The following is a 24,194-nucleotide window of genomic DNA, read 5'->3' as shown; positions in this document are numbered from 1 at the left end:
CTTCAGTTATTAATCATAACTGTATGTTTGCAGTGCCCTCTCCAAAGCCAGAGTCCCCAGCCTTACAGAGGGCAGCAGATGCTGGCAAAGCTTTATGGGGCCATCTGACCTGGAACCACAGCAGACACAAGAAACAACACTAATTCCCATAATGCAGCTGTTGCTGATCCAAAAGCAGCTGCTCCTGAATGGCTCTGAAGGGGAAAAAATACAGATACAAGTTAATTTTCTAGTGCTGGAAGGCAAACACAAATGACCCATAATTTGTGCTTCATAGCCAAATGAGCTGTTGCGCGTGGCAAAGGACCAGCTGCATGTGTTACCTCAGGCCTGCTGCTCTCTCCCAGGGGTGATCATGACCCACGGATGGGAAGCTATCCACAGGGACTTGGACAGGCTTGAGAGGTGAGCCCATGTGAACCTGATGAGGTTCAATGGGGCCAAATGAAGGGTCCTGCAGCTAGACTGGGGCAACCCCTCTTATCAATACAGGCTGGGGGATGAGGGGATTGAGAGTAGCCCTGTGGAGGATTTGGGGGGTACTGGTTGATGAGAAAATTAACATGAGCCAGTTTCAGTGTGCGCTTACAGCCCAGAACGCCAACCGTATCCTGGGCTGCATCAAAAGGAGCATGACCAGCAGGTCGAAGGAGGTGATCCTGCCCCTCTACTCTGCTCTCGTGAGACCTCACTTGAAGTATTGTGTTCAGTTCTGGTGTCCTCAACATAAAAAGGACATTCAACTGTTGGAACAAGTCCAGAGGAGGCCACGAGGATGATCAGGGAGATGGAGCATCTCTCCTATGAGGAAAGGTGAGAAAGCTGGGGCTGTTCAGCCTGGAGAAGACTCCAGGGAGACCTTCTTGTGGCCTGTCAGTTCAAAAAAGGGGCCTATAAGATAGATGGGGAGAGACTTTTTAGCAAAGCCTGTTGTGATAGGACAAGAGTTGATGGTTTTAAAGTGAAAGAGGGGAGATTCATGCTGGATGTGAGGAAAAAAGTAAAATGAGAGTGGTAAAACACTGACTTGGTTGTGGTTTGGAGTGGCAGCCCCCACAGGAGGTGGATGCCGCATCCCTGGAGACATTCAAGGCCAGGCTGGCTGTGGTTCTGGGCAACCTGATCTAGCTGAAGATGTCCTTCCTCATTGCAGGGCGATTGCACTAGATGAGCTTGAAGGTCCCTTCCAGCACAAACTGTTCTATGATTCCCTGAGGGTGGCTGGCACTCTACAGGCACCATGCCCTACCACAGCAGCATGGCTGCGCCAGGAGGCACCCGGGAGGCAGAGGTAAGTTCTCTGAGAGTGCGACCTGGAGGTGGGAGGGGGAGAACCTCCAGCACTGAAAGCCATTGGAAAGTGGCTGCGGAGCTCCGCACCAGCAGGGACAGGCTGTGCCGTGCACAGGACCAACTCCGGCACTGCCGAGGGCACACAGTTAAATGGACACACACCATCCGGGAGGACCAACACCCACCACACCGGGCTTGTCTTTCCCGCTGCTATCTATGGTTTACCCCCGCGGGTCCCAGCCCATCGCGCGGGGCGCATGCGCAGCGCCGCGCCGGCCGGCTCCACCTTGGCGGAAGGGCGAGCGCAGAGCCGGCGGCGAGATGGACGGCGGCGGCCGGGAGGAGCTGGGTGAGGCGTGCGGGGCGGCTGGAGCGGCCCGGGGGCTATGGGATGGCGGCGTGCCGCGGGGCGGAGAGGAGCGGGTGTGAGCGTGGAGAGCGGCCGGCTAACTGTATTCCCCCTCCCCTCGAGGCGGAGTGGTTCTGCCCACGGGGGATGCGCGCAGCGCTCAGCGCATCGAGACGGGCGGGATGAACCATCCCACCAAGGGGAAGGGGTGGGCACTGTCCGGCTGATTGTTGGCGTCAGGCGTCGGCGGCTGCAGGCGGTTCCTCAACGGGAACGGGGAGGCGGGCGGAGAGGACTGAGCACCTGGAGCCGGGCCAGCGGCATCTGCGGCCGGCGGGGCTGGAGGGGCCTCGTCTCTCTCCATGGGCCCCTCAGAAGGGGATACCCGGCGAGGGTTCACCACAGCGGGGCTCAGGGAGGGCCGCGGCCCCGCTTAGCCGGAGCCCGTCACTCGGGGCGGCTGCTGAAGGCGTCAGTGGCGCCTGGCCGGACCCTCATTTCTTTGGGAACTCGCTGTCTTGCATAGAAATTAGTGGAAACGCTTTCTGTGTGCATTGTTAGGTGGTGCTGTTATCTTCGGTGAAGGGTTGTGGTTTATTTGGGCTTTTTTGGGGCTATGTGTGTTGATATTTTAGCTGTATTTATTGCAGAATAGTCTTCGGAGCTTTAACTCTCGAGTGTAGGAAGGCACGTATTATGCTCGCCCCCTAATTTGTCTCTCCGTAGATGACAAGAGAGAATTGGTAACATACTCATAAAGCATAGGTGATGCTGGGCTGGGCAGACTAAAAATCTCATCTCAAAGTGATGTTCCCCTGTAATCCAAAGAATTCATGCTGTCCAGTGGTAATGCTGGGAAGCAGGAGATCTGCTTCAGATTGTCTTGTTCCTGAGGCTGATTCATCTTACAGTGACATGTTGCCACCTTCTGACACAGGTGGCAGATAGAAATCTTAGGCTTTGTTTGCTAAGTTTCACAGGTCAGTTTCTCTGTCAGAACCCTTAGAATCAAAGTATTTAATGAGATTGTTGGTTTCTAAATGAAGATCCACACCTGTGAAAAGCTTCTGAAATCTTGCATGTTTTGGTCCTGTTGAATACTCAATAAAACGAGTCTTACCAATGTGTCATCATTTGGATGTGTATTAATCGTGTAGAAATGTGTAGCTTGTTCCAGACTGGATAGTGGGTTATTTAAGACTGACGTCTTCCCAAATGAATGATCCATTGTGGGTTGGTATGAAAGAGCTCCACTGAGAGTGTGTAATAAACTATGGAGAGCTGTGTATGCTTTGGTTAATAAATGTCTTGTTTCATTAGGCTTCTGGATTTGACAGGTAGGATGCAAAAGCAAACAGTTCTTCCTGGTTATGGAGTGGCATTATTGACTTTCAACATTTGTTTGGAAACAGCTGTTCTCAGGATTAATAAATTCCACCATAAAGCATGATAAATCTACTCTATTAAGTTGCAGCCTGTAATGGAGAGAAATAAATGACACGTAATATATGTTTTCCAAAGAAAAAAATGAAGAGTGATTCAGATAAGTGCGTGAAGCATAACGTTAATGTTCTTGGAAAAATAAACACAATAAAAGCTAGTGCTAACTTCTGCTAGCCTGAAAATGTAATTATTGTATTTTATTGGAATTTTTAAACCAGAGGAGTTTTCCTTTTTAATTCTAGAAAGTACATTTTAGTTTGAGGGTGTTTCTCTGTTTATTCTTGTCTCTCTTGTATTCAGTAGGAGTTGTGGAAATTTAAAAGGGAGCTGGGTTGTGTGTGGTTGAGTGGGATTCTCTATTAGCTCCCTCTTGAACTAGAGAAATTGACGGAAGTGTATTGATCTGGGCCAGCATGGCCCTAGCACTGCCATTCACAGTCACTTCTTGTGGATCTCTTAAGTTCTTCCATGGTTGTGGAAGCATGTGAGTAATGTGGCAGATGCTGCCAGATCCACGTGTGCTTCATGAACAGCACTGTACTTTGCAGTTTGATGCCCTCTGGAGAAATGCTAGAGGCTATTCATAGGGTGAAGAGTGTAGGAACAGATATTTCTTTGTGGTTGAGGGAGTAACAGCATTACAGGGCAAGCTGTTTACTAACCAGTTGAAGATTCAGAAAATAATTAGTGACAAGGTTTTCTTTGTAACTGTGTTTTTCTTGAGAGCCCTGGTTCAGAATGCTGGATTGAAAAGCCTCTCCACAGTGTTAAGATGATAAATTGAATGCAGTTGATGGGGACACCAGGCTTCTGTTACCACAGTTGTGGTTGCCATCTCATATTGATGTGTTTTCTGTGTTACACTGTAGTGATGTCTCCTTGACTGTGTTATTCAGTCTTGGTCACTAAACTTGTCCTGTAAGAACAGTCACAGGCCTGGTTAGGTGGTGGATGCACTTGGATATGCCCTCTGGATCATGGATATGGATTGCAGTTTGTAGCCTGTGAGAAAATACCAGCATAAGCCCACATTTTAGGCTAGTGTGAAGATTCTGTGGTTCTGATTTTCTCTTTTAACTAGCAGTCAAAACAGTTGCTTATTGAATTGAATCTTCATCCCTATTACAGAGGCACTGGGTCACAATAAACACATTTCACAGGACTGTGAGTTGTGTGCTGTTTCTGGCCCTGTTAACGTGGTTTTGTGTAGAAGCTGACTTACCAGTTTGCATAATGCTTTTTGCCACGCATTTAATGTATATGTGAAGTGGTACTTCAAGACCTGTGTGATTCTTCTACCCATAAATGAGGAAAACAGTTGATATAAACAATGATAAGCTACATCCTGTACCCCAAATCTTCTTATGCTTATATGTTAAATCCAGTTCTTTCTGTTTGACACTACCGACTTCAAAATCCTCAAGGAAAAAATAAACCCAACAGATCATGTTGCCAGGGTGGATTAGAAAAGGGGTTTTAGATGGAATTTGTCTGTGAGGGTGACCTTCTCCAAAGGAACAATGGAAGATTGCATTTTGGCTTTGTTTTTAATATTTAGTCTTTAACTTGCTATGTGGCCCTGGCAAACTGCTTCATCCTCTTGTTACTGTTTCTGCCAGAAAATGAAAATGATGGAGATAAGTTTTGTTTCATGTAGAGCTAAAAGGTTCAGTTAATTTTGAAAGTGTTAATTGCTTGAACAGTATAGAAAACTGTTCCTGAGTGAAAGTTCAGTTTCTTCCAGAGCTTTTGAACCAAAAGATTGCTTGAGTTTGGATCTGTGAAATGTGGATGTTTCACAAATCTGGATGTCACTGTGAATATGGACTGTGCCATAAGGATGTATGTAGCCTTAGAATTCCAAGAGTGGAGATCTGTCCTTAAATGCTTAGAAAATTGCACGATCCAAACCTTATATTATGTCCCAATACCATTACTGTTAAGGGATTAACATGTTTTAGGCCAAAGCTATGCACCACTCTTGGGATAAAAGTCTAATAATGGGAAAAAGAGGCAATTCAAAAGCATTTTTGTGGCTAGAATAGAGACCAAATAGCAGTATTTGAGGGGAACCTGAAGTAAGTGCTTTGAATCCTGTTTTTAAGAAAAGAGTTTCTTTGTTTCCAGACATATGCTCGGACAAATGTTTCCATAATAACTGAGTTGAAATAAATGCCTCTTGTGTGGTAAAAAGGCCACTTGTAGAAGATAACTGAGTAAGCCTTTGACTGTGCTCCAGTTGTTGCTGCTGTTGCCACCAGCTACCACCTCAGAGAAGAGCTGGTGTCAATGATCTTGGAGCTTTGGAAGGCCTGGCTGTATTTCTGAGATGCGTCAGATGAACTTATTCCTTTTTTCTTTTAAGGATACCAATTTGATAAGCATTTTAGAAATACAGCAGTATGGTAAACTAGTAACAGTAAAATCAATTGTATACTGCAAATACTGTGCAATGAAGGTTGGCAGAGATTGTATCTATAAAAAGAAATGTATGCAAATGTTTGTTTCAATTGAATGCATCTTTAAAATATTCTGTAATGGACCATTTGGGGTAAATTACCTTTCTGTGTGGTCAAACAGACCCACTTTCAATGTTTAAGTAAGGTGAATTTTCCCCTTCTCTCAGGAACAGCTGGTGCTGTGTTCTTCACATAAGGAAATTCCCTGTAAAATCAGTGTTTTGACACTTAACAGCTTGACACTTCAGTGTTGTCTGGCTGCTTCTGCTTAGCTGTGTTTGAAAGAAGCACATTTAAAGAAATGCATCCTGCTACTCTGTTAACTTTTATTGACACTCAGGTCTTTATTCAAATCCACCAGTAGACCAATCATACTAGAAGTTACTGTGATGTGTACTGAAAGAAGAATGTAGGTAACTGATAAACAGCAGAAAGTGGTTCAGTTCTTGCATGTAGTGACTACAGAACAGCAGCTACTCCTTTCAAATTGGAGATTCTGTGCTACTGGGACTCAAGTTTTGTGTGAGATGTGTTGTCTTGTACGTTGAGCCACTTTGGAAATAAACTTTAATGGGGTTTTCAAAATAAATCCTTTTTATAAAGCATTGCTTTTCTGCCATGATCAGTGATAGCTTTCATCTGGGTATATGAAATTTGGCTGTTCTGTTTCATAAGTGACACTAATAAAACAGCAGAATGGTGTGGGAAAACAGATACTAAAAGATACGTAACTTATACCTCCCCAGGACCAGAAATAAACATTCAAGCCACCATAATATAGGTATTTAGACACAATTTTTTCGCTTGAAAGGATTGTCAGGTGCTTTACCCCAATGAAAAAAGGACAACCGTGCTTGAAGCATCCTAAAGTTGGAATAAGAAAATACGCCAAGAGCACCTGTTTGCAGTTGTTTTTCTCAGTTGTGAGGCTGTGTGCTGTATCAGAGAGCTCCATTCCAATTTTTGGCAGTTTTATGGGTCTTCCTGAATCTTGTCAACAAATCTTGAGGTGGCAGACTGCCTGGAGGAAGGTTCAAGTACAGCACAACATGTACCAAAAGACATAAGGAGAACTTGCAAAGAAGATTTTATAGACCTGTGTACTGGGTGCATTAAAAAATGAGTAGTTACGAGGCAGAGAGGAAATGTCAAGTCATGGAGGCAAACGCACAAAGGTGAGACAATCAAGCTCAAAGTATTTGTGTTCTTTGATACAGAGATAATTTAGTGGATCCAGCAGAGGAGGAAAAGATGAAAAAGCAGAACACGTTGTAAAAGTTGTGTGTATGCTTGATGGTCATTTGTATGGGAAGTCATTTAAGTGAAAGCTCAAGAAACAGCATGAGGACAGAATGTGCCACTGCAAAAATGCAAGGCCAGTGAAGGTTATAGTGTATGCAACTCATGCATAGCAATAGTTTTTGCTCATGGAGGGGAACTTTTCGTTCCTGTTTTCTGGCAGTGTGTGATTGGAAATGCAATCTCCTTGTGGAAATATTAGAAAAGGATGCCCAGGGAGGTTGCAAATGCTCCATCCCTGGCAGTGTTCAAGGCCAGGTTGGATGAAGCCTTGGGTGATATGGTTTAGTGTGAGGTGTCCCTGCCCATGGCAGGGGGGTTGGAACTAGATGATTTTAAGGTCCTTTCCAACCCTAACTATTCTATGATTCTATGATACTGCTGTTAGCTTAGGAAATGGTGTAGCATTGCACCATAGTGATCTTCCTCTGCTCAGCTTTCATGAGAACCCACCTGGAGTACTGCATCCAGCTCAGAAAGCACAAGGAAGACGTGGACCAATTGGAGCAAGTCCAGAGGAGGCCACAAAAATGCTCTGAGGGCTAAAGCAGCTCTTCTATGGAGACAGGCTGAGAGACTTGGGCTTGTTCAGCCTGGAGAAGAGAAGGCTCCAGGGAGATATTATTGCAGCCTTCTAGTCCCTAAAGAGGGCTTGTAGGAGAGCTGGAGAGAGACTTTTTACCAGGGCCTGTGATGCTTATGGGAGGGGAAGGGGTTTTAAACTGAGAAAGTGTAGATTTAGATTGGACTTGAGGAATCTTTCAGTCTGAGGGTGCTGAGGCACTGGCACAGGTTGCCCAGAGAAGCTGTGGCTGCCCCATCCCTGGCAGTGTTCAAGGCCAGGCTGGATGGGGCTTGGAGCAACCTGCTCTAGTGGAAGGTGTCCCTGCATGTTGCAAGGGGTTGGAACTGGATGAGCTTTAAGGTTCCTTCCAACCCAAACCAGTCTGGGATTCTGTGTTTGATGAATGATACTGTGATAGGCAAGTGTAAGAAGTAATCTTTTTGCTCTTGGCAGGATTCATTTTGCTTAACTGTAGTGATTTAAAAATAAGTAATTATAATGTAATCAACATTAAACTGGTGTAAGCTGTTAGTTTTGCCTGAAAGGCAGTTTTGTTCACTGCTGGCTGCTTGCTGTTGCTTGGCGCTGTTATTTGGCTGGATGATGGAATTGCATTTGTTGACTGTGATGGCAGTTTTTGCTACTTAAAAAGGTTAATGTAATTTCAGGTTTCAAAGCATGCACCATAATTGCTTCATCTTGGTTCTCTTGCCAGTAGCTGGAGAGCTCCTCTGCAGTACCTGTCTTACCTACCCGTTTTAGGATGGGGTGACTGTTGAGAGTGCCCTTGCTCACCACGGATAAGAGTAAACTAAATGCTTAGTTTTGCAGGAGCTAATGGAGGGTAAGATCTCATCCTTTGCTAGCAATGGATGACTTTTCTGGTTTGGTTTTCTTATATTAGCTTGCAAAATGTTCAAACACACTGACATTATGGTGATCAAGTTTTTTTTTCATAATGAAAACAACAGTGTTTGGCCATAATAATAATAATGAGATAGTGTGCTGCTTTAAAGAGACAGAATTCCCTGTGCAGACTTGGGCTGTGCATATCTATCTGCCTAAGTCAGGTTAGGAACATGCGTTAGGAACACATGCAGGCCTCATGGCATGGGAACTTGGAGTCTTCTTTTACTTCTAAACTATAAGCTTGTTTGTAGTGCTAATGTAGTGTTAACTCTGTTGTACAGACATGGAAGTAATGAAGCCTTTAATTGATGAACAAAACTCAGATGGCCTCTCAGATGAAGAGCATGAAAGTGCTATCCTGCCAGTTGAGAAGCATTACGAGCTTGGTGATGGAGGAGGCATTACGTATGTATTACTCTTAAGTTTCAGCTTGTTAAAATTTGTTCCTTCAATTTGTTTCTCATGAGTAGCTTACTGAACTCTTAAGGGATTTTCTTGCACCTGTGGTACAATTTTGTAGTAATGCATTGGGACTTTGCATAGTTCTGCCAAAAAGCAGCCTCTTTTGAGTAGGTTCTGTGCTTTTTGTAAGCTAACAATCTACTGGCTGTAAAACATTCCAAGGTGCTGATTTGTGAAGTGATTGGGTCACTCAGAACCTAAGCACTGTTTAAAAAAGGTTTTGATTTTATGTTTTCGTAAAGAAACTTTAGATGACTTTGGAAAGAATCAGTTTCTTAAAGCTTCATTAGAAGAATGTGTGAAGCTTTTATTTTCTTTTGATAGTGCTTTGGCTGTCAGACTTGTGATTTGCAGGTCAGAATGTTGCTGATTCTAAAACAGAAGTGATGAAACTTGTTAATTTATACTCTGAGGCTAAAGGACAGTAAAGTTGCACAGAAAATAACATTTCACAAGCTGGAGGGAAGAACTGAAGATCAGGCTGTTCTGTTTGAGGGAGCTCACATGTAAAGAGGAATAAGAACATTATTTGAGTATGCCGGGCATCATTTAAAGTAGCTGGACCTCCTTAAAGCAGTTGAAGCTCAGAATTTGTCCATTTATTAAAAAGTGACAGAGGGTGTGGTTTTGTTTCTTCTGTTTCCCCCTCTCTCCCCCAGTCTCAGTGTACTTCTAACATGACTTTGTATTTATATCCTCAGGTTTACACAAACACTGACACACCTCCTCAAGGGAAACATTGGAACTGGGCTTCTTGGTCTTCCACTTGCTATAAAAAATGCTGGCATTGTGGTAAGGATTCAATTATTAGAAAAGTTATGGAGGAAGATCTGAAGATGTGTGTCTAAGCCTGAAAAACTGAAATCTCAATACTTCTTGTATTGAGATTTTATCACTGTCAACTTCAAGAGAATTGTGTTCTATTTTTCCCTCTTTAGAATGTGAATTTAGTACTGAAGATTGAGGATTTTATTTTTAAAGTTACTACTTCACCCTGAAGACTGTTGTATTTTTGCTTAGCTGAAGTGTTTTTCTAGTGAAAACAAAACTTTGTTAGAAGGAAGACTTTGATACACCCAAACTCACAGGAATTTTTATTCTGGAGTTGTCTTTGTACAGACTTCTCTACATCTATCTCTTTGTACAGATCGCACTTAACAGGCATCAGCTTGTTGAATCAATCTTGTGTTTTTGCAGAAGGAGGGTATGGCACAAGTAGCAAACAGTGCATTTCCTAAGCCAGGCTAAATTTAATCAAGTGACATATTTTCCTTACAACTACATAATATTACGACTACATAATCCTGTAAGTCTTTTTTACTGGTTGTTCAGTGTAAGAATGAAAGTTACATGTGGAAAGCAGGTATCTTCTGTGAAAGCCTTTGGTCAAACTGCTACTCAAACTAATTGTTCAGTTTTCAAATTATCTCTAATTTATATCTGTAATAGTACAAATTATCAAGGGTTTTGGTTGGTTTTTATGCTATACATCAAGTCTACTAATGCAAGGGAAAGTGTTATTGCCACTTTGAAGTGGTTCAAACCACTGTTCTGGATTGTGCAGTATATGCTGTCTTTTCTCTTAACAGATTTTTTTGGCTCATATCTTAGTGAGGCTTTTAGAGGGTGCAGCTATTCACAGCCATTCTGTGTTTGTGCTTTATTGCCCCTTAGTAGCCTTCTCTCAAGTAATGAGCTAAAAGTAAGGAATGCCGTAAAACATCAGTAGTGAATCCTCATCTGAGGGAGGGGAATCTAGTTGCATAAAATTTTTAATTCTTAATTTATTTGCTACCATGTAAATGTTTTTGTATGTTAAGATTTTCTCCCATCATATTTTAATGAAAAATCCAATTTATTTCCTGTCTTCTCCCTTTTTTTTTCCATACCAGATTGGACCAGTCAGCCTTGTGTTCATAGGAGTTATATCTGTGCATTGTATGCACATCTTGGTACGTTGCAGCCACTGTCTATGTCAGAGGTAAATGTAGAACTGCTCATTCTGTTGCTGAATTTAAGTATTATGTTTTTCTTTCTTCTTTTTTATTTCTGATTGTTGGCCTACAGAATGTGATGCTGTAGCAGTTTCTTCTCTTCAGTTCAGAATCTTGAACGTGCAAGAAGCAACACTCAGTTTTGGATTGTGCCGCTATAAATGATAACTATACTTTAATATATTGAAAAAATGTTTATTCTCTGCTCATACACAAAATGAAGTTGGTTTCCTGTCTTTGCTGGCACATAATCAGGTCTTTCTCATTACAGTTTTAATTGCTTGGTTTCAGTCCATTAGTCCTTCTTTATCCACATAGCTTTCTTCATAGCTTCTGAATCTTCACAGCTTTAAAAAAAGTATCCAGTTTATAAATAGCTAGTTTATAAGTACTTCATAGGGATAAAAGATAGACTAAGAACTATTGTTAGTAGTTAAGCTTTCAAGATTATTTGTGAGCTCTGTGTCTTTGGGTTGTGATAACTTGGTTGTTTGAAATTCTAATGCTGAAGGAATGTGTTAAAATGATGCAGATAAACACTAGATGTGCTTCCAAGTGAGATTTACAATACGGGGGGGTGGGGAGGGGTGGCAGGGAATGGGGAAACAGTTTATAAAGTTTGACTGATTCTTTTGATTAATAGTGACTTATTAAACGTTTTTATCTGTCAGATGTTAAGCAGAAGGAGTCTTGTTTTTAAAAAGTGCAATGAAGGTTTCGAACTGAACAGAATCACAAAACTGTCCCTGTAGTGAAAAAACTACCATATCAGTTTAAGACGATATTGGCCTGTGAAGGGATCCTGTCATTCCTGAGTTCTTTACTTCTTCCTCTGTAGTTTTAAATGGCCTTTGAAGATGTATGTAAAACTGAGATCACTAAACAACTGCAATGACTACTTGTCCAGGAAAACCTGTTGAATCCTTTTGAAGCTCTTTGTGACTTTTAGATTTGAGATTGATTAGTTAAACTGATATAAGAATCTGATTTTGGATTAATGTATCAAGAAACTGTTGCTTTAGGGGGAAGCAATATTGTGGTTCACATGCTTGTGGAGTGCTGAATAGTCCTTTCTGGGGGAAAGAAGCCCAAACCATACCTCTAAAGTTCAGCAGCCACAGAATGGTGCCACAGGTGATTACTTACAATCCTGGGAGGCCACCAGCGTTATCAAGGTAGGGATCTAAGCCCTCATAGTTTCTAGTAACTCATTTTTTTTCTTCAATCTTTTTGATTTCAGGATGAAAAAGTCCTCACTGGGGTACAGTGACACAGTTAGTTACGCCATGGAAGTGGGGCCCCTGACTGCTCTTCAGAAACGAGCTTCTTGGGGACGGTAAGTTTGCATTAGAATTTAGTTTAATAAATTCTTTATTAAACATTCAATGGCTATCATTGGCATGATCAGGAGATCTCCTTTTTACTAAGATGTTACCTGCTTTGACAGTGTGTTTTGTATGCTTGAAATACTTTGATGCAGAGTTATCTCCTTCAGCCAGCTAGTAGAGGAAACATGGGAGTATTGCGTAGTGTCTCTCTCTCTGTTAAGCTTTTAAATTCTCAGGTCTACGAGAGCTGTGAAGAAAAGAACTTGGTAATATAGGAAGAGATGTGGTATAACCAGAAGTGCATTCTGTATTGTGTAATGTGATGAAGTAATTTAAGTTATCGTTCTCTTTTATCGTAAACACATTTCTCTGCATCAGAGCTCACTCTGCTTAAAGCAAGTTGACACTGCAAATGTCAATACTTCAATGTATTTATTGTGAAAGGAAGCAAAGCATTTATTTGATTTATGTTTAAATGTAACATACAAGTAATGGAGAAATATACACTATATTCTGCAGTAATGGCATGCAGCTACTTTAAAGTGGCGATGACAATAAAAGTTTCTTTCCCTTGCATTAGTAGTCTTGATGCGCAGTGTAAAAGGAACCTGCATTGCAGTGCTCATGGGATTAATGTGGCATTTGAATCTAGTGTATTGACTAGTGTAAAAGGAGCAGTTATTACCTATTAGTGGAAATGGGCTTATTGTTTGGATCCTAAATATAATGTATGTTTGTTTTTTCTTCCTCAGGTGTATTGTTGACTTTTCCTAGTGATAACACAGCTGGGATTTTGTAGCGTTTATGTTGTGTTCTTGGCAGAAAATGTGAAACAAGTGAGTAATGTTACCCTGCCTCTGATGTTTTCCTTTTTCTTTGTTTTTTTTTTCAGCCAGGCCTTCTGCTGACTTAGTTTTTTTCCTTGTGGAATCATTCTTTGGTTCTTGTTTAGACCTTTCCATCTGCTAGAATGGTCTTGTCTGGCACAGAGTCCATTGTGTGTAAACCAGTCCTGATTTTTGTTCTTAAAAATGCCCGACACTGAAGTTTCTGCAGCCTCCTCACCAGTCAGTCCCAATGGTTTCCTACCTGTTAGACAGCTGATTCTTTGTAGAAGCTTAAAATTTCTTACTGGCATAAGTCCTATATTTTATATTCTAGCTATAAGTAATTTATTCTTCTTTGTTTGTGGGACAGTTAGTACATAGGGGATAGTATGTTTTTTCCCTCCCCTTGTAGGTGAGTATTTATATTGTGTCTAAAAAGTATTCCAAGTTCTACAGATGAAGATGAGGTTAATTTGTGTATTTGGAAGCTGGATACTCTGTAGTTTGTAGAGGGAAAACGTCAACCACAACTGTAAAACCTGAAGTCCTACTGTCGCAGTCTATCTTAATATCTAAAAATCCTATTTTACATCTGACATCCTTTTGCTGGCCTTCTGAAGTGGAGATTTATGTTGCGTCCTTTGTAATGTAAGTTTGAGCCTTTCCTATCTAATAAGTATCTGATCAGCCAGTTTTTATGTATGTGTTTTCACCTTAAGCAATAGATGGGACTGAACCCTTATTGGCTGTGGCTTTTGTAGATCTGGGGTAAAAACAACCCATGAAACCTTTTCAGGAACTTGTTGCTGCTTTCTTGAAGAAGAGTTGAAAGATCTTACAGGGAATCAACTGCTGCAAGAGCAGTAGCTGCAGAGACCCATGGCATCTAACCTGTGAATGAGTTAAAGCCACCATCAATTCAGAAGTTTCCCTTCCGGTATTCCAAGCGTATTTGATTTAGGTTGCCCTGTGCTCTCTCTTCTGGGAGGGACAAGTCTGTGGAGTCTTCCTGGCAACTCTCTGTTGCAGAAGTCTGTCCCGTAGAGGGCACCAGAGAAAACAAGTTGGTGCTGCTTAAAATCTCTATATGGAGTAGTGAAGGAGGATAAGGAAGATGGACAGAGGGAATTGGGTAGGGGGAGGGGCGTGCGTGTGGAGTGCTGAGATAAAGGAACAACATAATAAAAAGTTACTGATACAGCTTCTTGACCAATAGCTCTGTGTTGTGGTTTAAGCCCAGCTGGCAACCCAGAACCATGCAGCTGCTTGCTCACTGCCCCCCTCTTCCTCCCCTAGCTCCTGGAGGGATGGGAAGAAGAATCAAAAGAATGTAACTCCCGTGGGCTGAGATAAGAACAGTCCAGTAACTAAGGTATAACACAGACCACTGCTGCTGGCACCAATAATAATAATAATAATGATAAGGGAAAAAACAAGGGAAGAGAATGCAACCACTCACCACCTGCCGATTGATACCCAGCCCAACCTGAGCAGTGATCTTGCTCTTTCGGGTAGCTATCCCCAGGTTATATACCGGGCATGACATGCTGTGGTATGGAATGCCTCTTTGGTTAGTTTGGGTTAGGTGTCCTGTTTCTGCTTCCTCTCGACTTCCCCTCCTCCCTGGCAGAGCATGAGACACAGAAAGTCCGTGGTCAGATTAAACATTACTTAGCAACAACTAAAACCATTGGTGTTATCATTGCTGTTTGCAGGCTGAAAGTCAAAAACACAGTGCTGCACCAGCTACTAAGAAGGAGAAAAATGGACTGCTACTGCTGAACCCAGGACACTGCATTATGCTCTGTAATTTTCCGATCATGCTTGCATGTTAGTGTGTGCAAATTAAGTCCACTGGAACTCATGGGAATTTCCACTGAGATCTTTTCTTTGATAGTCTTAGTTCAGCCTAGTGCCAACCCAAATTTGGTAATCTCTGCCTTCATTTTATTTGCTGTTTTGGAGAATTAAAATGTGACAAAGCATTTTTAAATGGTTCTGGCACATGAATGGAATATTTGTCAGCCCAGATTACTTTGGTGCATGTAACTCTAAGTACTTATTTCATCATTTGAATTCTATGAAATGTTTGATATATCTTTCTCACTTACGGATATGCAGTGTACCTTCTGGTGCTGAATCTTTTATCTTTACTGTCTTGGGGATTATAACAATGTTGGCTGCATTACCACCCGTGTTTTCCAGACGCTTTGTGCTACAAGATCCTATTTCCAGTTATATCAAATTTCAAACTAAGCTTTTCCTAAGCAATGTTTTCCAAAGAAACTTAGGTTGAAAGAGAGTGTTCTGGTTTACCCTGCAATAAGAGGCTTATAGGTGAAGGTGTCTACAACTGGAGAGGAAGGGTGAAACTGAAAGAAAGAACTTGGCTGCAGCAAGACTGGAGCAGGAACACACTGGGGTAGGAGGGATGGGAAAAAGAATCTCTGCTCCAAAGGGCACGGTCCCCTTTCCTGTCATAGTTTGCTTTTCTTGAGCAACAGAAGACTTTAAGTTGACTCTTGACATTCTCAACTTGCTCATGAATATTTGCTGAGTTCTCTGGAAAAGTGTCCTTTTTTTTCGTTGTTTGCTGTTGGAGCTGAAAAATGAAAACTTGTTCCTGCTGTTTGGGAGCACTTTATTAGATCTTTAGCCCTTCAAAGATGACCCATCAGTGGGATGCTAAAGAATGGAATTTTGATTTTTTCCTAGATTTTGTAAAAAGGGGAAAAAAAACCTCCTCAAACTTAGGAAATAAAAAGACATGTATTAAAAATACTTTAAGATTGAGCACTGAGTAATAATGAAATACCACGCAGTCTTTATCTTTCTGATAACCTACTGGTTTTGTGCCAGCTCTGGCACTGAGTATTGTACTGGGTGTTGCTCTGAGTTGAATAAATAAAGGAATTAGAAGGAACCAATGAGTTCAATGATTACTGTTTTGACCCCACTAGATGTTAAAATGTCCATGGACTGTATGACAGAAAGGGAAGGTTTAGGGATGCAGGCAAGGAAACAATGGTCTTAGTTGAAGAGGCTAAGGAAAGGGAATTTTTTGTGGCTTCTGAGATAGTTCAGTTGAACTGAATTTTCTGCAGTCACGGGTTGTGCATTAGGCATGTTTTGAGTGCCTGACATCAGGAGTCTGATAACCAGATTTAAATGAGTGTTCAATCTTCCTGGATACAGCTGAAGTTGAATGCTGTGCTTGGGCTACATGAATGAGACACTTGATGAAGCACTCCTGTTTCAGACATGACACTATCATGTAAGTTAATGCCTTTGCAGTCACTATGCCTAGTGACTTCAGCAGCTGTGTGCTTCCTTTCTAAAACCATCATGATATTTCCTCATGTGGGTTAGGGAATATTTGTGGGACTCACAGATACATCCATGATAAGCACAGAAAAAGAAGCAGATAATGTGTGTTCAGATTGGAAGCTGGGCAATGTTCACTGGGCTCTGTGACATATACACAATATTATGTATGTCGTTTTCAAGAGTAGATCCAGTGGATGGGTAGGTAAAAAGATTCGACTAAGTTGGCTGGTACTCCAGTAATACTTGAGGTTATGTTACTTTTATGACTGCCATATGCAGTGATGCATGAGTGGAGAGCAGCAGAAGATTGAAAGTGATTTTTGTCCAGAATAGGAATCTGAGATAATATTAATTCTAATGTTTGGGAGGCGAAGTTAGACAGTGAGTCATAGTCCGTTGTAACACAATCAGCAGTAAACATGCACTGAGCTAAACAGCATATGAGGAAGAATACAAAAAAAGTCCTCCTACTGCTTTGTATCTTGTTACTTGTTAGAACAGTTTTAAGTGATACCTGATTAATTAAAAATCTAATAAAACACTTTCAAAGTGATGGTAATGTTGGCTTGTACCTCAGCAGACCAGTATAATGTTTACTGTCAAGTCTCCTGCAGCCAATTGCTCCACTCTAAGAGGGAGAATAATGATCCTTTTATAATTTTAGCATTTTATTTTGGCTTTCTTCCACCTATCTCTCTTGTCTGTTTTAGCTCTTCTACAATGTTAGCCTTTTATGGATTCATAAACTGGTTTGGGTTGGAAGGAACCTTAAAGCTCATCCAGTTCCAACCCCCTGCCACATGCAGGGACACCTTCCACTAGAGCAGCTTGCTCCAAGCCCCATCCAGCCTGGCCTTGAATACTGCCAGGGCAGGGGCAGCCAGAGCTTCTCTGGGCACCCTGTGCCAGTGCCTCAGCACCCCCAGATTGCTAGCACTGTTTGGTAACATAGATTCGTAGAAATCAGGTTGGAAGGTACCTCAAGGGTTGTATGGTCTGTTTGCTTTCTTGGCAAAGCATGACCTAGACTTGATGTCTCAGCACCCTGTCTAGCCAGATCTTGAAAGTGTTCAACACAGGGGAGTCTACCACTTCCCTGGGGTGAAAATTCCAATGGATGATTGTTCTCTTTGTGAAAAATTTTCCTCTTGTGTCCATTAGGAATCATCATCTTTTTTTTTTTTTTTTTAATTTGTACAGGTCCATGAAGGATTCTTGGAAAACAAGACAGCTCCCATAAATGTCAGTGCCACCAGCAGTGCTTCTGAGAAAAGGAGTACTGATTTACGAATATACATGCTGTGTTTCCTGCCATTCTTGATCCTCCTGGTCTTTATTCGTGACCTGAAGAGCCTCTCCATGCTTTCACTGCTTGCCAATCTATCCATGGCTGTCAGCCTGGTGATTATCTACCAGTATATTGTTAGAGTGAGTATAAAAACATTTATTGTCTTTTGTTTTCAGTGTGGCAGATTGTATTTGTTGCATGTGGCAGTTGGTCTCTGATAGATACAACATTGACTGACAATTTCTGAAAGGTGGAATTATCTTGTATTTAATTTGAGGTGCCCTACTACTTGACATGCTTTAAGCACAGAGTTCTACAGTACTTTTGAAAGACAGGATAATATTGTTGCACTTTAGATAAAATAGGTATTGTAACAAATTGGAGTCCTTGGGGGAAAGAATATATGGATTTTTATGAGCTGCACACAGAACTGTCAAGGTTTTAATCTGCGGTCAGTCTTTCTGTTGCAACAGAAGAACAATTTCAACAGCAGTGCTTATTTCTAGTATTTCTCCAGTACAGTCAGAAAAAAAATAATACTTACCCTTTAGGACTGCATTTTGCAGACTTCCATCTCCTGGGAAGTTGAATAGTTGCTGCATATTCTGGATTGCTGCTGTTTTTTGTATTTGGAGGCTTTTCATAATGGAACAAATTAAACCAATGGTTAGGGGAAAAATTACATGTAAAAACGTTTACTTTTTTATTTCTTAGGATGTTTTGTAAAGTGGTAAGATGCTGTTGCATGCACAGTGTAGATAAGTGCTGAGTGACAGTACTGCTTGAGAAAGCTATCACGTGAGTGTTATGAGACGAGTGGGAAGAAGAGGATTAATTACTCTGGAATTAATTGGTCTGCAGAAACTCAGCTTGTATTAAAAAGATTTTCTTTTGCTGTTGCTTATGGTTATGAGAATAACTGTGCAGTATGAAAGCAATATTGTGAGAAGCTTGCAGAAGATTAAGCTTCAGGTGTGAGCTTTCCCTTTTGTTTTAATTGATGTTCACTCATATACACTAGTGTGATACTTTAAATGCATGATTTCTAGTGTCACTAGTATGAACACAGATTAAATACATGTGCAAGTGTCTGTGTGGGTGGTAAGGCAGCTATAAATGTGTATGAAAGACTGAGTTTGGGATTGTAAATAGCCATGTATGCACCACTCAGCATGTGCTGAGTTTTCTTTGCTATAGAGTAATGTTTCAATCAAAATTGTAGGATCAGATAATGCACTTTACATAGCAATGTTTTGCATTGTTCAGGATATAACAGATCCACGAAAACTGCCTCCTGTGGTTGGCTGGAAGAAATACCCACTGTTTTTTGGGACGGCAATATTTGCTTTTGAAGGAATTGGTGTGGTAAGTGCTTTTTACTGAATTCAGAATACCTCAATCTGTGTTAGATGATGGGATACAAGCAGTTTACTCCTGATGTGTTTTTTTGTTTTTGTTGAAGCACTGATATGAAAAGAGTTAATTCATCTTATCAAATCAGGCAAAAGTTGAGGACATAACATCCCCATCACTGGGGAGTTTGGTGAATACTGATTGCTACTTGGACATTTGGCACCTTCCCAAATTACAAGAATGCCTTTAGTTCCAAACAGATTGAGACAATAGTGTAATCATAACTAGTATCATCATATGCTAGATAATAATACAATACCCAGCTAATAATATGATGATACTATAATTACAGTGATTCAGCAGCTCAGTTTTAGGTGATGAGAGTGTAGAAACAGAAGCTTATTTAGCATCCTTCTTTTCCTTTGGGATCACCGAAGACAAAGTGTTTTATTAGAAATGCATTATTCTTCCTGCTTCAAACTTGTCTGTAAATATGACTTGACACAGATGGAGATGATGAGAAAAAGAATAGAAATTTTTTCCAATTCATGTCCTTCTGACAATGAATCTCAGTTCCTCATCGTTTCCTGAAAGATGTGGATTAAATAGATTCATCACTCTGAAAGCTTGTTTTTTGAAAGTAGGTAATTTTCAGTCTGCTGTTTCTAAGGGTTTCGTGCTTACATCTCACACTAGCAAAGTTTGCAAGTTAGTTGGCATTCGTTTCACATGTCATGTATTAAAAAATAGCTGAAGAGGCTTCTGGGAGTGGTAGGTCGTAATGTCTTTGAACTGTTAGGAAATTACTCTATACACTTTATTTGTTACTAATACAATTACACGCTTCAGTAAGTGTTACTGTATGATTAAAACCCAAATAAACAGCCCTTTCCTGCCCCTCCAAAACAAAACAAAGAAAAAACCCCAACCAGCATGCAGTTTATCTGAAATGATGGTCTGTCACTGACATAACACAGAAGAGTTTTCAAATCTCTTTTCTGGGATTATAGCTCTAATTTAAACCGAATATTTTACCTTGGTGCTGTAATATCACTGCCAGAAGAGCTGAATAAAAAACCCTTTTAACTCCCATTATGTTGCAACAGCGTGTTTTCACACACAGGATACATGGATCTAGTGACTGTGAGTCTGTTTCTCCAACTGTTCTTGTTTTCATACTGTGAACTGACTGTTGCAATGGTTTAGCTACTATATATCTGAGTGTGCATATCTGAGTGTATCCAGACATCTTTCCTTTTGTCATCTGGAAGTTCCATCATAGGAAATCAATCTTCTCATTTTGATTGATGCCTACAGGACTTGGGCAAAAATCCCATGCACAGTGAATCAGGCAGATTGGACTATACTAAGCTTGTTGCTCTTAAATTGTGTAGTCCATCTGGGACAGACTACACTTGCTATATGTAGGCAAATGCAAGTCATGTACCATAGGTCTGATATATACCCCAGTTGTATCAGATGTGCTTATAGCACACAGGTGTGGATTTATAGCCAGGAAATCCCAAATGAGGGTTCTCTGAGCCTCAGGAAAGCGTGGAAGCCTTACCACTTGGTAGTGGTAATTTATTACATTAGAGATGGGGAATTGATTTATAGTAATTATTTTCTGGCACATTAGAACCCACTCTGGGGGGGGATCTATTCCTACTACAGCAGTAGTAACATTGACTTCCAGTGTAAACCTTTAAAGAACTGCTTAATATTTCTTCCTTATATGCAGGGTGATATTCATATGTCTCTGCATGTCCAAAATATCCCTGAGAAGCAGAGTGTTTGCTGTGCATTCTTATGTTATAGTTGTGTGCACCAGAGGGAAGATTTGACACAAAAAAAAAATTGATTTTATGGATCTGAATAATCAGAACTGAGCAAAGTTGTTGAAGCATGAACTAAAAAAAATGAGTGAAGCAAACAGAGGCGGACACTGCTTCCACTTCACATAGTTAATACTTCATACAATTCTCTGTGATTGATTTAATAGCTAGTTATTACAGCTCAGTAAGTTACTATCATAGACATAGACTGAGCTGTGATCTCTCTGTAGGCATGTTTGTGACCTCTTGCAAATGTGAAATGAAACAAGATTAGTTTAAAATTTTTCCACTGAGATGTAAGCAAATGTGTTTTAACCCACATTACAATGGGTTGAGAATACTCCCATAGTCAGTTGCTGTTGTGTAGCTGATGTGTTACAAGTTGTTACCCTGTGTCTTGTTTATTGTCATTCTTACATCCGTGGGGTTGAAATGTCTGGTAAGGAAAAAACCCTTACTGTTTAATTATATTGGCTCCTTAGTCTGCTCTCTTCCTCCAGGGACTCAAGATGGATTTACCTAATTTTAGTATTTTTGTTAGAGACTTGATTCTAGATTTTATTCTGGAATGTCTTGGAAACAGCACTGTTAATGTGAAGCTATCTGGACATCACATTATAAACAGAAGCCTTGTGGTTTTAATTTGATCAGAAAAGTTGATTGTGGTTGTTACATTTTATGCAGTAAGTTGTCCTTAAACGGTTATGAAGCCTCATTTTTCTTTGTCCTTGATCCAAACATATATTATGCTAATTCTCATCTGAGAGCTGCCAGATTACTGAATGTATGAACGGGGACAGCAAATGAAATTCTGAGGTTTTGGGGCTGATTAAATCATCTGAAACAGAATCTGACAAGAAAAATGCCCTCGATGTGTTTGTTTTTTCACCATTGTTCTGTGTAAAATGGTCTTTCCTGCTAGGAGTATTTAATGGTCAATTCAAGTAAATGATCTGCAAGGCACAGTATAAAACAGTGCACCTTAACCACAGCCCTTGGAAGGATTTATTTTCAAAGACATGTAGTTGCTTTTGTTTGTTATTAACAGGGGAGTGGCTAATCTAGACAGAATGTAATTGTCAGTTTGTAATCCCATGTTCAGGATGGAAATGTGTTTGGTTTCTTTGAGCCAAATAGTAGACTGCAGGGGATATACTCTAGCACTGATTCTTTTTCAACCCGTTGCTCCAAAACCTTTTTATATATTGATTTTTTTGGGTTCTTTTAGTTTAGCACTTCTTATTTAAAGTATGACCGTAGTTCTTCAGTAACTATTAAGATTAGTGAGACTAATTAAATGGATTAGTCAAAAGTCCTGTTCCCTGTGGGGAAAGTGATTCAGGAAGGTGCAGTGATTCAGCAGGTTCCTAGTAGGATTTTCTTCTTGATTGGGTATATTTCTCTTTCAGATGGTGAGTGTACAAACATGGGTTTTGGTTAAAATCTGTCATTAGTTTAGAACTGATTAGCTGTCCCTGTGTAATAAGAAAATCAGCAGTATGGGAGTAATTTGGAGTATCGTTGCTTTGGCATAATTATGGTGATGAATTGACGATATTAATATGATGAGTTAAGCTGTTCTTACCTGCCTGTGAGATCAATCTAAACTCTTATTTGATGGCAGATTTGGACAATTTTGTTATTTTGCTAAAGCCCAGACAGGTTGCTTGTTTATTGCTACAACTGCTACAGTAGAAATAAGGTTAGTACATGCTAAATGTTAATGCTAATGTTAATGCATACTCAACTGTGTACTTGTAACAGGATTAAAAAGTGCTGCAGTCTGTTGCTTGTGCTGTTCATCTCTTTGCTCCCTATTTGAGTTGTCTGTAAAAATGGGGTCACTGCTTATTGATATAAGGTACCTGCTGCAAATTTTGAATGCCTTGGCAACCAGGTGGTGGTTGTCATTATGTGATGATCCACAGGATCACAACAGGAGTTGGCAGCAGGGGTACCCCATGATCCCTTAATATTGAGTGAGCAAGTCTGAGAGCTCTGTACTTTTAGTCTGGTGGTTATCAATCAGTGTTGAGAGCTGGTTTGGGATTTCAGCACTTGTAAGTTAAGATTTTAAGACCATCATGGTGACCTTGTGAAAGTCATATTGACTAGTGGCATCAATAAAGTTTGTGGAACAGTAGTAGCAACAGAAATGCAGGTAATAGCTTTGCATAACGTTATGCTTTTATAGTAACAGTTACACCTAATGAATGTTTTGTGATGAAAGCCTGCTTGCCTTTCTCATTCAAGGTATAAAAACCAAATCCAAATGTGGGAGTGATATTCTAATGTAAGCATCAGAAGGATGGAGGATGAAATAGGTTCATAACATTTTAAAACAGAAAGATACTTTTTCTTCTCTGTTACATACAAATGTAAATGGAGTGCAGTTTGTACAATTGAGTATGTTTGTGGGCTTTTTTCCTGTTGAATGCTGCAGACTGATTAGTGAAGAGAAATTGTTTCTTTTTAATATTAATTTCAGGTTTTGAAATTAAGGCTTCTGATATTTTAGCCTAGGACTTAGAGATGTCTATTCAAACTGCTTTTGAACTTGGATATCACAGCTTTGCAGTAGAAGGTAGGGTGGTATTTGTATACTGAGAGACAGGCTCTGGAATCACATTAGGCAGCAGCTAAACAATTCCAGGAGGTTTAGAAAGAGAACATTAAGTGGTTTATAATTTTAAAACATCATTATTTGGATTTTGAAAGTGATGCAGATGAGCCTGTGAGGCCTGTGCCTTTGAGATAAAAGCCTCTCACTATCAAAAATTCTTCTGCCCAGATTAGTATTATCCCTTAAAAAATAATGAAACCCAGTGGCATTCTTCTGTTGCTTTAAGACCAGACTAGATTTGTCAGAAGCAGACATTAAACAGGTAAGATGACATAATTTAAATGTACTTGGGCAGTCTCTAGACTGGGTTGTATCAGTTTCATTGGTGCTCCTTTGAGATGGTGCAAAGCCTTGTACCCTCAAAATATGAAAGGTGGGAGTTCTCAGGGGATGGTTTTGCATTTGGACAGGCAAGGGTAGGTGACTGGTTTTAATGACTGCAGAGAAGACCTACTCTTAGATGTACATGCAGGTAGGAAGAATCTGAGAAGATTGCTTTTTGGGGTGATGGGAATTGCTCAGCAGATTTCAGAAGGTGCTGTTCTGTAAGGGGAACTTGGCTTCCGGATTTATTTCTTTTGTAGAAACCTTTTATTACCAAAATTGATCGACAGTTGCCATTTGTCTTGCATCTTTCTGTGAGTAATAGTAGCCACCCATTTATTTGCAGTCATGAGGGATCTGTTAAGGAAAATTAGATTGTTCATTGCACTTGTGCAAAATAGTGATGTTCTATATCTTCCTCAAGAGAGTGAGGTTTAAAAATGTATCTACAAGTGATGGAATAAAAGCTTGTTGCTCAAAACAATGTGTGAGACTCTCTTCTGTACAGTGACGGAG

At 40.6% G+C, this 24,194-nt stretch overlaps 1 protein-coding gene across 1 annotated transcript in view; it reads left to right on the top strand.

Moving 5' to 3' along the window:
* Positions 1-1,569: 1,569 nt before the first annotated feature.
* Positions 1,570-24,194, top strand: part of SLC36A4 (solute carrier family 36 member 4) — a 62,328-nt gene continuing 39,703 nt past the window's right edge. Inside the window, 9 exon segments of the mRNA XM_034060134.1 lie at positions 1,570-1,642; positions 8,599-8,722; positions 9,481-9,571; positions 10,672-10,760; positions 12,014-12,109; positions 12,854-12,864; positions 12,867-12,937; positions 17,456-17,683; positions 18,810-18,908. Coding sequence (XP_033916025.1) covers positions 1,615-1,642; positions 8,599-8,722; positions 9,481-9,571; positions 10,672-10,760; positions 12,014-12,109; positions 12,854-12,864; positions 12,867-12,937; positions 17,456-17,683; positions 18,810-18,908 — 837 coding nt within the window. The 5' untranslated portion in view covers positions 1,570-1,614.

Source organism: Melopsittacus undulatus, chromosome 2 (genome assembly GCF_012275295.1).
Source record: "Melopsittacus undulatus isolate bMelUnd1 chromosome 2, bMelUnd1.mat.Z, whole genome shotgun sequence".
Classification (NCBI taxonomy): domain Eukaryota; kingdom Metazoa; phylum Chordata; class Aves; order Psittaciformes; family Psittaculidae; genus Melopsittacus; species Melopsittacus undulatus.
The sequence above is the reverse complement of the archived record's forward strand: the minus strand, read 5'-3'. Positions and strand labels throughout refer to the sequence as shown.